This window comes from Bubalus kerabau, chromosome 8 (assembly GCF_029407905.1).
Source record: "Bubalus kerabau isolate K-KA32 ecotype Philippines breed swamp buffalo chromosome 8, PCC_UOA_SB_1v2, whole genome shotgun sequence".
NCBI lineage: Eukaryota > Metazoa > Chordata > Mammalia > Artiodactyla > Bovidae > Bubalus > Bubalus kerabau.
In genome coordinates, this window is record NC_073631.1 from 75,209,621 (window position 1) to 75,223,535 (window position 13,915).

The 13,915-nt window shown below is 32.1% G+C and overlaps 1 protein-coding gene across 4 annotated transcripts in view; it reads right to left on the reverse strand.

Moving 5' to 3' along the window:
• STK31 (serine/threonine kinase 31) overlaps positions 1 to 13,915 on the reverse strand; it is a 70,165-nt gene that overhangs the window by 22,208 nt on the left and 34,042 nt on the right. For 3 of the 4 annotated variants that reach the window (XM_055590590.1, XM_055590591.1, XM_055590588.1), the window contains 9 exons: positions 13,096 to 13,212; positions 11,985 to 12,104; positions 10,785 to 10,916; positions 9,478 to 9,579; positions 7,898 to 7,978; positions 6,115 to 6,240; positions 5,387 to 5,512; positions 3,782 to 3,868; positions 2,918 to 3,067 (listed from right to left, as the gene is read on the reverse strand). In XM_055590590.1, coding sequence (XP_055446565.1) covers positions 2,918 to 3,067; positions 3,782 to 3,868; positions 5,387 to 5,512; positions 6,115 to 6,240; positions 7,898 to 7,978; positions 9,478 to 9,579; positions 10,785 to 10,916; positions 11,985 to 12,104; positions 13,096 to 13,212 — 1,041 coding nt within the window. The remainder of the gene's footprint in view (positions 1 to 2,917; positions 3,068 to 3,781; positions 3,869 to 5,386; positions 5,513 to 6,114; positions 6,241 to 7,897; positions 7,979 to 9,477; positions 9,580 to 10,784; positions 10,917 to 11,984; positions 12,105 to 13,095; positions 13,213 to 13,915) is intronic. The other variant, XM_055590592.1, reaches the window with a different exon arrangement.

Sequence of the window (13,915 nt, forward strand, 5' to 3'; positions counted from 1 at the left end):
AGCAGCAACCATCCTTATCCTTGCTTCTCAGAGTAGGATAGTTTGGGAGTAGTACTTAAAAAGACCAGTAGCTATAGTAACACCTGGGAACTTGTTAGAAACACAAAATTTGAAATGCTGAATAAAAATCTGCATTTTATGTACACTTGAAACATATACTGTCATATACTAATTTCACCTCAATTTCTAAAAACTGAATTTTAACAAGATTCCCAGGAGAATCACATGCAATGTAAAGTCTGAAAAGCAATGTTTTTGACTATGGACTACTTTTCAAATTACTCTTCTGGCTAGTACTTCAACTGAGATTAGGGTAAAAAATGAAGCAAGAAGTGAGTTCAACCCATATTTCAGAATAAATCATTTTAAGGGTTTTCCCCAGTGGTTAATGGTAAAGAATCTGCCACAATGCAGGAGACACACAAGACATGGGTTCAATCCCTGGATTGAGAAGATCTCCTGGAGGAGGAAATGGCAACCCACCCCAGGATTCTTGCTAGAAAAATCTCATGGACAGAAGAGCCTGGCTGGGGGGGGGTCACAAAGAGTCGGAAACGACTGAAGCAACTGAGCATGCGCATAACAGCTGACAAATCAGTATAAATCAGGAAGAATACCTTGGACTCATATTTATAGTCGGGAGAATGGCATGCCTTGGTAAACTAACCAGGATTCCTAAGAATAGAGAACTTTTAAAAACACACAATTCAGTTATTTTTAAGATGCTATCCTAATCTTCAAATAAATATTAAAATAAACCTTTCAGCAAATTTTATTTGTATAAATCCTCTATAATCAAGCATTTCATTACAGTTTTACATTTTTATTTTCCCATCTTTTTGAGGTACCACATGAAAACCACTGAACTGTATATAAACAGGTGGCATTATTCTATGACTTGCAGATGACCAATATATAAAGCATTCTGACTTTTACTAATCAAAAGGGAACTCCACACACAATAAATATTGGCAAGGATGCTGAGAAACTGGAATCCTCATATTATCACTGATGAGTATGTAAAACAGTACAGACACTTCGGAAAACAGCTTTGTTTCTTAAAAAGTGAAACACAGACATCTACCATATAACCCAATAATTCCTTCCCTAGGAAAACATATCTCCACACAAAAACTTGTATACTGATGTTCACAGAAGCATTATTCAGAATAATCAAAAAGTAGAAACCCAAGTACCCACAAACTGATGAATGTAAAAACACAGTACAGCACATCCATACAATGAAATACTAATTGGGCATTTTAAAACCATAATCAGAAAAGACACATGTACCTTAATGTTCACTGCAGCACTATTTACAATAGCTAGGCCATGGAAGCAACCTAGATGTTCATCAACAGATCAATGCATAAAGAAGTTGTGGTACATATACACAATGGAATATTATTCAGCCATATAAAGGAATGCATTTCAGTCAGTCCTAATGATGTGGATGAACCTAGAGCCTATTATCCAGAGTAAAGTAAGTCAGAAAGAGAAAGACAAATATCATATATTAATGTATATATATATGGAATCTAGAAAGATGGTACTGATAAACCTATCTGCAAGGCAGCAGTAGAGACATAGACATAAAGAATGGACTTATGGACACAGATGGGGAAGGAGAGGGGTGGGAAGAATTGAGAGTAGCAATGAAACATTTGGATTATCATGTGTAAAATTATTAAATTGGTGCAAAAGAATTTCGGTTTTGCATTGCTGAACTTTACCATTTGATACTGGAATACATTCTGAAATAAATGTGGTTATGTTATAAAAAATTTTTTAGAAAAGGAATAAAGTTCAGGCACATGCTACAAGATGGATAAATCTTGAAAACATTATGCAGAATGAAATATGCTAATCACAAAAAGCCACATATTGTATGACTCCATATGCAGAAAATGTCCACAATAAGTTAAGTCCATAAGGACAGAAAGTGGATTAGTGGTTTCCAAGAGACTTAATAGAGGAATAAAGGAGGAGTGACTGCAAAGCAGTGTGGGGTTTCTTTCTGAGGGTGATAAAAATGTTTCAGAATTAGACAGTGGTGACTGATGCAGAATATTGTGACTATATTAAAATTAGTACTGAAATGTACACATCATATGTGAATTATATTTTAATAAAGAGAAATGCTCCCTTGTGATTGTATTTTGAAACTACTTATTCTACCAAAAAGAAAAAAAAAATATCACAATATTCTCTTTATCTGATATATGTTACTGCTACAAACTGCCTCTTCTGAGGTAACATGACACCAAATTAACAGTCAATGTCATCAAACTAGAACTTAAACTAAATGGAAGAGTCCAAGATTCCCAAGTTTCTAAAAATGCCCACTAATAAAATAGCAAAGCATGTATATCTAAATCTAATCTATTGATTGGGAGAGTAGCAGATGTTTCTTGATGATGATAAAATAATTGTTTGCTGTTGTTATTTGTTCTCTAAGTTATGTCCCACTCTTTTGTGACTCCATGGACTGTAACCCATCAGGCTCCTCTATCCATGGGATTTCCAAGACAAGAAAAGAGGAGTGGGTTGCCATGTACTTCTCCCAAGGATTGAACCCACGTCTCCTGCACTGGCAGACGGATTCTTTACCACTGAGCCACCAGGGAAGCTCCAACTGACAAAATAATTAATGCTAATGTTATCAATGCCATCGACTGTAATTTCAGGTTGCTCCTAAAACTTAGGTTGCTCCTAAAACTTATGGTTAAAAAAAATTTAATGCACAATTTTAGAAACTCTTGTCCTAGCATCCAGCTGATAATAGATTAATAGCTTACACTACATGACATACCTTAACCAAAGGCAAAGATCTTATAATAAACTACCATATGATGCAAAAGTGCCTAATAATACTAAATGAAGTCTAGAACTTATTTATAAAACCGCTATATTTTACCACAGATTTGGTGAAGTCAAAATCTCCAACAATTCCATGTTGACGGTTTAAAGCAAAAACATTGTTCTGATGAAGTGATCCATGAATTATGTCAGCCTTGTGCAATGTATGAAGGCCCTGGGCTACACCTTTCATGACCTTTAAAGCTTCCTATAGATAATACGAAAAGAAGTCAGGAAGTAGACAAATCATTTTAATAACTGAACCTTTTCTCTAGTTAAAAGACTTTTTCAGAAGTGACTACGCTTCTTCCAAACGAACCTTTAAAAACAATACAGCATAGAGAAAGAATTAAAGGACAGAAGTCCTGATTATGTAACTGGTAATATCATGTAAACATATGTATCACATATGTGTGTGTATATATATGTTTAATATGACTTAGAGACTATAGTCTCTAAGAAGACTTGGATTACAAACAATGACCATAGACCATCTAGAAAAGAAAAGAGGCCGAAAGAGTTACTGTGCAGAAAGAATCAGGTCATTGTTTACTGTTATTACTAATTCAAATTTACAACAGGAATGAAAGCTACTGCTTAAGACCAAGTGCTATACTATACAATTTACATATGACACTGCCTAATAGTTATAAGGATTATGCTTTGGTGCCAAAAAGTTCCAACCCCAAGTCCCAACTCAGCCTCTGGATGAGGGACCCTGTACCAGTCACTTTAATCTCTGTGAGCCTCGCTTTTCTAATCTGTAATAATGGGATAACTCATATCCCAGGGGTGATGTGACAATTAAACAATCAAAACTGTACATTGAAAGTGTGCAGCATACCCTCAACAAACTTTAGGTGATACTTTCTCACTAGACACATCCATGAAAATAATGTGTTGTTGTTTTTTTTTTACTTACTTCTGAAGTTAAAGGCATGGTGGACTGAACAGCATTCAGATTTGCCCTAGGATAATATGGGACCATCAGATAAGCCATAGGATCAGACTAAGAAGCAAAACAGAAAATGAGAATCTAAGTGAAAAATTCTTCAAAATATCTTCAGTATACAATGAATGTACAAAATAATTTTTCCACAAAGAATTACTTCTCTGCTGAGCAAAATCTTTTAAATTTAATTAGATCTCATTTGTTTATTTTTGCTTTTTTATTTTGCTTGGAAGACTGATACAAGAAAACATTGCTAATAATTTACGTCAAAGAGTGTTTCATATATGTTCTTTTCTAGGAGCTCTATTGTTTCCTGTCTTACATTTAGGTATTAAACTATTTTGAGTTTATTTCTGTATATGGTGTGAGGGAATGCTATAATTTCATTGTTTCATATGTTGCTATCCAGCTTTCCCAGCACCACTTGTTGAAAAGACTGTCTAAATAAACGTAAAAGCTTTGCACAGCAAAAGAATCCATCAACAAAATGAAGACAACCTATGGAATGGGAGAAAATATTAAAAAATGATGTGACTAACAAAAGTAGTTCATATCCAAAATATACAAACAGTTCATACAACTTGATATTAAAAACAATACAAAAATAAGCAGAAGAATAGATATGTTTCCAAAGAAGACATATAGATGGCTAACAGGCACAGGAAAAGATGTTCAATATCACTAATTATTAGAGAAGTGCAAATCAAAACCACAATGAGCTAGCTATCACCTCACAGCTATCAGAAGGGCTATCATCAAAAAATCTACAAATAACAAATTTTGGAGAAGATATGGAGAAAAGGGAGCCCTTACATTGTTGGTGGTAATGTAAATTGGTACAGCCACTAAGGAAAACAGACGGAGTTCCTTAAAAAACTAAAAATAGAACCACCATACAATCCAGCAATTCTACTTCTGGGTATATATCCAGAAAACACTAACAACAACAACAACAACAATCCTAAAGATATATACACTTCAGTGTACAAAACAGCACTATTTACAGTGGTCAAGACATGTATGTAACCCCAAATGTCCATTTATAAATGAGTGAATTAAGAAGATGTGGTATATACAATGGGATATATATTGCCATTTGCAGCAATGTGGATGGACCTAGAGCATATTATGCTTAGTGAAATAACTCAGAGAAAGACAAATAACTATATGATATCACTTATATATGGAATCTAAAACATAATACAAATGAATATATATACAAAACAGAACCAGACTCAGGCATAAAAAACAAACTGTGGTTACCAAACAGGAGATGGAAAGTGCAAGGGACATATTAGGGGTATGGGGTTAATAGATACAAACTATTATATATAAAATAGATAAGCAACAAAGATTTACTATGTAATACAGGGAATTATACCCATTATCTTACAATGGAATATAATCTGCAAAAATACTGTGCTATGAAATTAATATACCTGAAATTAACACAAAATTGTAAATCAACTATATATTCAATTTAAAAAACTAAAAGGAATTACTTCTATAAAGCTTGTAACTAAAGCATATTTTAAATAAAATGTTTTCTGAAAGAGATTAGCATAAAAACTTTACCTTACACAAAAATAAGAATATCAGTGGTAGCAACCCAGATTCTCCTTTAGCTTCTCTCCAAGCTGTGTGATAGGCAGCTGCTCTCTGAATTACCCTGGCTTCTGTGTCGACATCCACAGAATAGCCCTTTTACCAAAAAAGAGGAAGTGGCAGTCCTAAGATTAAAATCTCACTCTAATTATATATCATTTCAACTTTTTATATAAGTTAAAATATATCTAAATTTATTTTTTAATTGCATGAGTAGTTTTTGTATCTGCTTTTAATGATATAATTTAAAAAGAAAAGAACAATTCTACCAGTAGCTTAAAATATAGTCTACAATATATATCCACTAAGGCCAAATTAATTATCCAACTACTATGATTAACAGTTTTGCAGGTCAATGAAGAGAAGAAATCAAAGAATAAAAGACTGTTGGCAAAACAGTTGAGATTTCAAATAGAAACATAAGAAAAATAAGAACTTTGAATCTTAGCTAGATCATATTAAGTTCTCCTGAAAAAAGAAAAGCAAGTATATCCTATTAAAAACATATATTATTTAGGGAAATGAGGGAAACTTTAAATACAAGGTAGTTACAGCAGCCAAACTGGAAACATGATCATGATACCAGTTAATTCATATAATTTAGAAAATAAACAGTGGGTCTTTACTTTGCTGTAAAAGTTCCACCACCACATGGTACTTCTCTGAATCTTCCATGAGTCCAAAGAACTTAAACTTACCTTTAAAAGAATTATCTGCCCATTAACCTCAGTACATATCAAAGGACGCTTGCTGCTAAGCTCCTTCATAGGCTCAGCATCAAGAAGATCTCTTTCCAAGCTCATTGTAAGAAGACCACCAGAGTTCTAAGAACAAGTTTTTGTTACAGTTCAAGAAACCAACCACAGCACTTTCAAATAACAAAATTAGTTACATACTATCAGATGGATTGGATATCATGAACTCTACTGGAGATACCAATAAAATAAAAATATTTAAAGTTTTATATTTTTTCTATGTCCTGGCACTGGAATTCCCACCCGGAATGTAATCACCATACACTTAATCATGCTACCCCTCTATACGAGATTCTGAAAATGACTGGGATGAACCCTGCTTCCAAGGAACCCTGATGTTACTTGGGAAACTTAATGTGTTTCCTAAAAAATATTAAAATGATGAAAAATAAAAAGAAGGCTATAGAATGGGAATGAGAAGTCTAAAAATTAATACTACCACAGTTCTAGGAACTAACAGAGTTCTAACACCCCTGCCTCTGTTTGAAATGGAATCTTCAAAATTGAAAATTTCTTTCAAATAATTTAATTCTACTATGTATTCCTGATACTTTTGTGCACTGAAACATGACTATCGACACTTTAAATCAAGCTGAGTTTTCCTGTGGTATAGTCTTATTAATCGTAAGAGGGACTGTGAAACTATTTTCTGTTTTTTAAGTGTTGTCACCATATTTAAGTAATCCACAATATATAATCAACCTACAGGGGATTTCCTAGAGCACATATCACAGGAAAACACCTTAAAATAATAAAGGGTATCCATAAGCCAATCATATGATTATGATTAACAGTTTTGCAGGTCAATGAAGAGAATCGTAAGCCATGATTAATCTTCCAAAATAAAACAAATTAGCATATTTTTGAAATTCATTTTCAAGCCCCATATAGTATCACATATTTACTCACGCATCCTACATAAAATAGTCTCGAAGCAAAATTAAATAATTGCAAGGAAAATCTCACATTATTTTAAAGTTTAGTCTGAAAAAGATTATTCAGTAATTGCTTTAACAGTTTACAGGACTTTAATCTTATATATTTATCAGTTCAGATATCTATGTGAACATTCCTTTAGGTACTATATTTAAACTATTATCATGAATTTAATGACAATGTTAAAGAATAAACATCTCCTCTAGACCCTCATGAGCAGCAGACAAAATAATAAAACACAGAGTTAACAGACTCGGCTCTGAGAGCCAGAGTTTACCAATCCTGCTCCACAATGTCCTAATACATTGATCTCCTAGCTTTGAATCCTGACTGCCTAGAAAATCATACTCACATTAACATATCTACCTTAACTTCTACCTCAACTTCTCTAGAATAATTTTTCCAGCCTGCTTTAAAAGATACATTCTGTTTATAAATTCTTCATGAGTATCAGAGTCCTGCTTTTATTCTAACTCTTGGAACAGGAGATAAAATTGCTTCATCAATTCAAAAGATAAACACCTTTAATTCAAATAAGTGCCATGCAAAATGTTTTCTCTTTAGTCATGAGAAAAAGAGAAAATACAGAAAACATGCAAATTGATATAAAAATTAAAATACAGTATGCAAGTATGAAAGACAGTCTTGAGAAAGTTCTAATACTAAAAACCATTCAGCAGAAACATTTTTATAGCAAGATTATTACAGATTCAACAATGATACATAATTGTAACATCATCACTTTTCAGCACTCTGCATAGTAGTAGTTCTCAAAGGAAACAAAGCTTACCATGTACTTAAGTAATCCTATTTCAGGATGAAGTAGAGGAAGCTCAGGGAACCATTTTTCTACTAAGCTACTCAGCTTCGCCTAAATTTAAAAATATATATATATTTTTTATTATAGATCAATGTATATTCAATCATACATCCTGATACCTCCCTAATATCTAACAAGACTTCTAATCTAATAATATATATATAACCTCATATGACATAAAATCACTGATTTTGCCTTCTACTACAATAAATGAAAACCAAGCGTCAACTTGGATCTAAATTAACCACCTTACTAACAGAAGAAAAAGTTTATTACAAATTTTAATGGCATGGCTTACATATACAGGCACAAAATCTTGCCTAAGGTCAAAGTCCACACTCACTTTCAAGCTAAAATGAAAAAATGTGATGAAAACTCAACTGGAATCATAAATTGTCACTAGTTCTCAAAATATAAGAACACAGTAACATTTTAAAATACTGGCTATTTCACGTAGGAAAAAAAATCATAAAAGCCTGGAAAGAAAAAAATAAACATGTAGCTCTACAAAAGCTACTTTAAAGTAAACGTGTCAACTGAACATCCTTAGAAAAGTCACTTATCACATGTTTTATTCTGTAAAATTTCCAGACATTTATCAAGTTCATGGGATACAGTTATTTTATCCAATATTCACAAGGTGAATAATGAAGTACACACAGGTAAGTTTGCTAAATATCACATAATAAAGGGCCTATTATTTTCATAGTACTTTTATTCTTCAGAGCACTGTTTCTTACCTTCCTTTTCTTCCCTTATCCCTAAAATATAAAATTCAATATTCTTTCCATTTTAAAGACAAGATATGCTGACTGATTCTTCCAAAGTAACAAAAATCAGTGGTAAAACTTACCCTCAACCTAGTAGTTTTATTTTGTAATATTCAACTAAATTATGGTGCCCAGTTAATGTTTTCACTGCAGTTTTAAGCTAAAATAATAATCATATAGATTTTAATAAAGGAAAAATCTTTGGGCTTTATGTTAAACAGAAAACAAGTAATGTGCAAAATTGTCTGTGAGATAATCTTGATTCTTGTAAAAATAAGACCTAAAGGAAGATAAGTCAAAAGTTTAATGTAATTATACTACTGTTACCACTGACTGAGAAAGTTACAGATGATATTTCCTTATACTTTTCTGCAATGTTCACATCTGGAACAAAGGTTATGAAATATTTTGTCATCAGAAATTAGTATCTAAGTTCACATAAATATTATCCTATCAACAGTTAGTCACTTAGTTGTGTCTGACTCTTTGCGACAACATGGACTACAGACTGCCAGGATCCTCTGTCCAAGGAATTCTCCAGGAAAGACTACCAGAGTGGATAGTCAAGCCTTTTTCCAGGGGATCTTCCCAACACAGGGATCAAACCTGTGTCTCCTGCATTGCAGACAAATTACCATCTGACACACCAGGGAAACTCCTATACCAACAAAACTATGCCAATATAATCTCTAGCCTTGTGATTCCAGTCCACTTCATAAAAACAGATATTTGAATCCAATTTTAAAACTAATTCAACATTTCAAAGAATCAAATACTTACATATTCCTCCTGCTCATGATAAATTCCCTGAAAGACACTATTCCGTAACTGAGTTATTTCTTGTTTTATTTTTTCAATCTCAGATCCATCATGGTCATCAGACTTTACCCAGAAAGAAAAAAGTAACGTTACAGGCTTATTAAAGTAGACTGAAAACAAGTTCTTCCTAGTAAGAATTAAGGCAACTTCTATGGCAAATCACTGTCTGATTTTTACGTATCCTTCCATATCTAGCACTAAGGTCCCTCATAACATAATTGTTGAATTAATATTAGTTTAATATTAGTTTATTCTAACCCTGAATTTTCTAAAACCTACAAAAAGGGATTATAAAAATAAAGCCATAAAGTCTATTACATAGATTTTTCTTATCTCTTAATTTACTGTAGATTTTCTCTAAGATGACCAACTGCCACCATAAAATAAATATTAAGAATAGGAACCAGAATACAATTAAATTCCATGGAATATTTCTCCATTTACAACTTGATTTTAAAAAATCAGTAAACATGTGGCATGCCTAGGAAAAACAATGTAGGACTCATAAAGACTCTGTAAACATTAATGATAATAAATAAGCCTCCTTAAAAAGTACATGTCTGTAAGGTTAGATGTATTTCTGTAACAGTTAAAAAATTAAACTAAAAAAGACCTCATGTCCTACAGCCCAGAATAGGATAAAACTAGAAAAATTTTAAACTATTAAATTAGTTCTACTCCATGCTTAACTGCTCCAATGAGGAAGAAAGCTAATTCAAGTTGGATTAAGATATAATGTAAACCCCTTTGATAAGTAAATGGAATCCTCAAGGGAACAAAGAATGGCAGTTTATTCACAGTTTCAAGCCTAAAGGCTACAAGTGTCCTAATTCTTTTTGTTCTATTACATATGAAAACAACTTAAAATATCTGCAAGAAATACTGTGTCCAGGCTTTAAAAAGAGAGTTAACAAAAGACATCCTGATCTGTATGACAAAATTCTACCTTTGGGGGAGCACCCTGTCACCTCTCAGCATGTAACAGGCTTATTTTTAATAGACATTGTAACAGTCCAAGTAAAAGTTTTTTAAATTATTCAAAAACATTTATGTTACTAACAACCAAGGCAACCGTGTAAAATGTTTTTAGAAAACATTTCATGACATAGGAAAATGTTTTACATTATTAACGTAGTAACTTACAGAGGAAAAAAGAGATAAAATATATAAAACAAAAAGTGAATAATTTTAAAGAGTGTATTAAAGAAGCAGACCCCAAGTAAAATTAGGTACACACAGAGTTCATTAAGAACCAACTGTTTTCTTACTTCTTCCAAATTATTCTTTTCAACCAATTTCCATCTCAGTCGAGCCTTTAAGCCTTTCAGTGTCTTTTTAATGGAGAGCAAGTTATCCACGCTGGGGCTCTTATTTAAACATTCAATAATCTGTTTCTTAAACTGAGAGAAAGAGTTGTTATATTTTCAACACACAAATAGCAATATTTATTGAACAGTCACCTTCGGACCACTCTCTCTATTAAGATTCAACTAATATTTACTGAGCTCAGATTGAAGTTAAAAATTTTACTATTTTCAACACGACAATTCTACCCACTGTCTTCTTGATTTTCTGCATATCTATTTAGAATAATATCATTCTAGCAATCGAAGGAGCCAAGGTAAAAAATATTTCAAGCTGGACACACAGACACACTTCGCTACAGAAAATGCAAAAGGGAATTTCCAGTGAGGATGTAAACTGAATTTATCTTTTCCAAAAGTAGTCTGACAATATATATCAAGTTTCAATAATATTCATTCCTTTTGACTAAGTAATTAACAATTTTTAGGAATCTACTTGAGGAACTAAACAAGATTATGTACAAAAACTACATACAGTTTCATGGTTAAAAAAAAAAAAATGCAAGTAAACTTAATATCTAACACAGATGAAAGGTTAAATAACATCGTATATCTATGCAAGAGATGATGTTTTATTCACTCACAATCACAGTATAGAAAAATTATTAATCATATGGGAAAATGTTCATGAAAAACCATTAAATGACAAAAACATTTTCAAAACAGTTTACAAAATGATGCAATACACATAATATTCATATGTACATATAATTTACCATTCAAAATGGAAATACTCTGAAAACTCGCACTGAATATCTCTTAAGCTAATGGGAATACAATCAATGTTTTTATTTCTCCTCCTTATCTTTCTGTATATAGCAAGTTTTCTACTGTAAACTTGTATAGGCAGAAATAAAAAGATAAAAATTATGTTTTGGAGAGCACAATAAAAACCAAAAATCTCAATGTATTTTATCAGTAAAATTGCCATTCCCACTATAGGGTGAGTTTAAATATATACCAGCTAACAATGGCTATAGTTTTTTTCCAGAAATAGTAAATAATTTATCTACACACTGGGTGTTAACTACTTAAGAAAAGTTTAAGTATTAAAAATTTCAAAGCATCTATATATAAGACCAATAATATAAAGCATACTCCAACCTCAACACTGTCCTTGTACTTGGATTGTACTGTGGCAATAAGGCTTTCCTCTGAATGGATCTTTTGTAGTACTTGACTACATGTTTTTAAAATGATCTCCTTGTCTGCATCACCTTGTTCCTAAATGAAATTACACACACAGAATTATATATAAAGGAGTACAAAAATAATTAAATAATTAAAACTTTTGATAACAATGGAAAAAATTCAAAATGATACCTTTAACAAATTTGTATATTTCAAAATATTTCTTAAACATATATCTTTTTCTAGGGAGAAGAGAAACTGATGTCAAAGATGTTCATATGGGAAATTTTATTCCCATAACACTATTATTCCTAAAGCTGTCTAAACTAGAGCATTAAAGGAAATCAGGAATACTACTATGCTAAATATAAAAACTAAACAATATATAGAACTTCAACACTATTTTTATTAACAACCACATCTAAAATCAAGTCTCACAGAACCATCTAAATAAGGACAACTTTACAGTTGACAGTGGGGAAATACAGTATTTTTTTGCATGTATTTTTTAAACGTCACTCTGTATAAAATTACAAAGGGAAAAGAGAAACAAGCAAAATAAAGAACATAACCAACCAAAATAAAGAACATAACCAATTTAGTAAGCAACCTAAAAAGCTGGTCCCAGCGAGCAGTATTAACATTACAAAATACACTAATTTTTAGCTTTATACAGCAATAGAGAATATATACAGTACGGAAAGACAGCTACTGATTAATCTTGTGTATTCATTTCCAAAAGGTCTCTCAGATTTTATTTCAAGCTTTTATAAACTCTGAAGAGTCTTATCTTATGGTTACTGGGTATGACAGACTTAAGAATTAAGTGCTATTGAAATCTGATAGAATCAGATTAATCTAAGAGTTGTTTTCCTAGAATTATACATGAGATTTTTTTTTCCTTGATGTGAAATATCCTACCAAAATGAAAATATCACCCTGTGGAAGAATAAGACTTCTCATTGTGTTTGGATTAGAACTTGGCAGTATTAGTATATCAGACAGGCTTTTACAAGGAAAGCTAAGTCTAACTAGTAAAAAAAAAAAAAAACACCACTTTGCTTTAAGGCATACCAGTACTCACAATCAGAGATATCTCCAGCTCCTTGCAGACACCTGACTCAGTATTCTCCAGGATTTCATCAATATTATCAATTGTGTCATCAGAAATCAGTGATTTTTCCACAGACAGATCAAAGGCCTCATTTGTAAAAATAAAAACATGAAGTATCTCATTTAATTATTTCAATTAGTATTATACTCTTATACTTGGAGTGGAGAATTAGCCTATGTATTGCATAATGTGGAGGAAATACACATAAGAAATATAAAGTACTACCTTCAAAAACCTTATGCATGGGAAAAAAAAGGTACACACACCTCACACACTTAAAGAAAATACAGATTTTGTTAAAGTAATTAGTGGTTAAGAGAGATGAGAGGACAATACAGAGGAAAAGTATGAGAAAAAAACAGGGACAAGACCAAGATGTTTTGAGGGAATGATAAAAGAGACTGTCCAACTGGTAAAGAACCTTGACTGCTCAGGTGGCAAGTTCAAATTGGACAGACAGTAGGTAGAGAAAACCAGCCTTTATACAAAGGAATGGGTATGATTATACCTGATATTTAATGATGACTTACTAGAATTGAGGAATCTAAAGAATAAAAGTTAAAAATTAAACTCTGATAGTTTTCATCTCATTAGGAAAACTAAGGTAATTCCTATCAGGAAACAGACTTTATAATAAGGTATAAAGTAGAATAAAATCATGGGTCAAAATTGTAATGTAGAACATAAAGGTCATAAGCAGTCACTCTAATTTCAGAGGTTCAGATTTGTGATTATGGAGGTCTAGATTTGGGAAATAGCAATGGAAATGAAAGATAACAGACAACCTAAA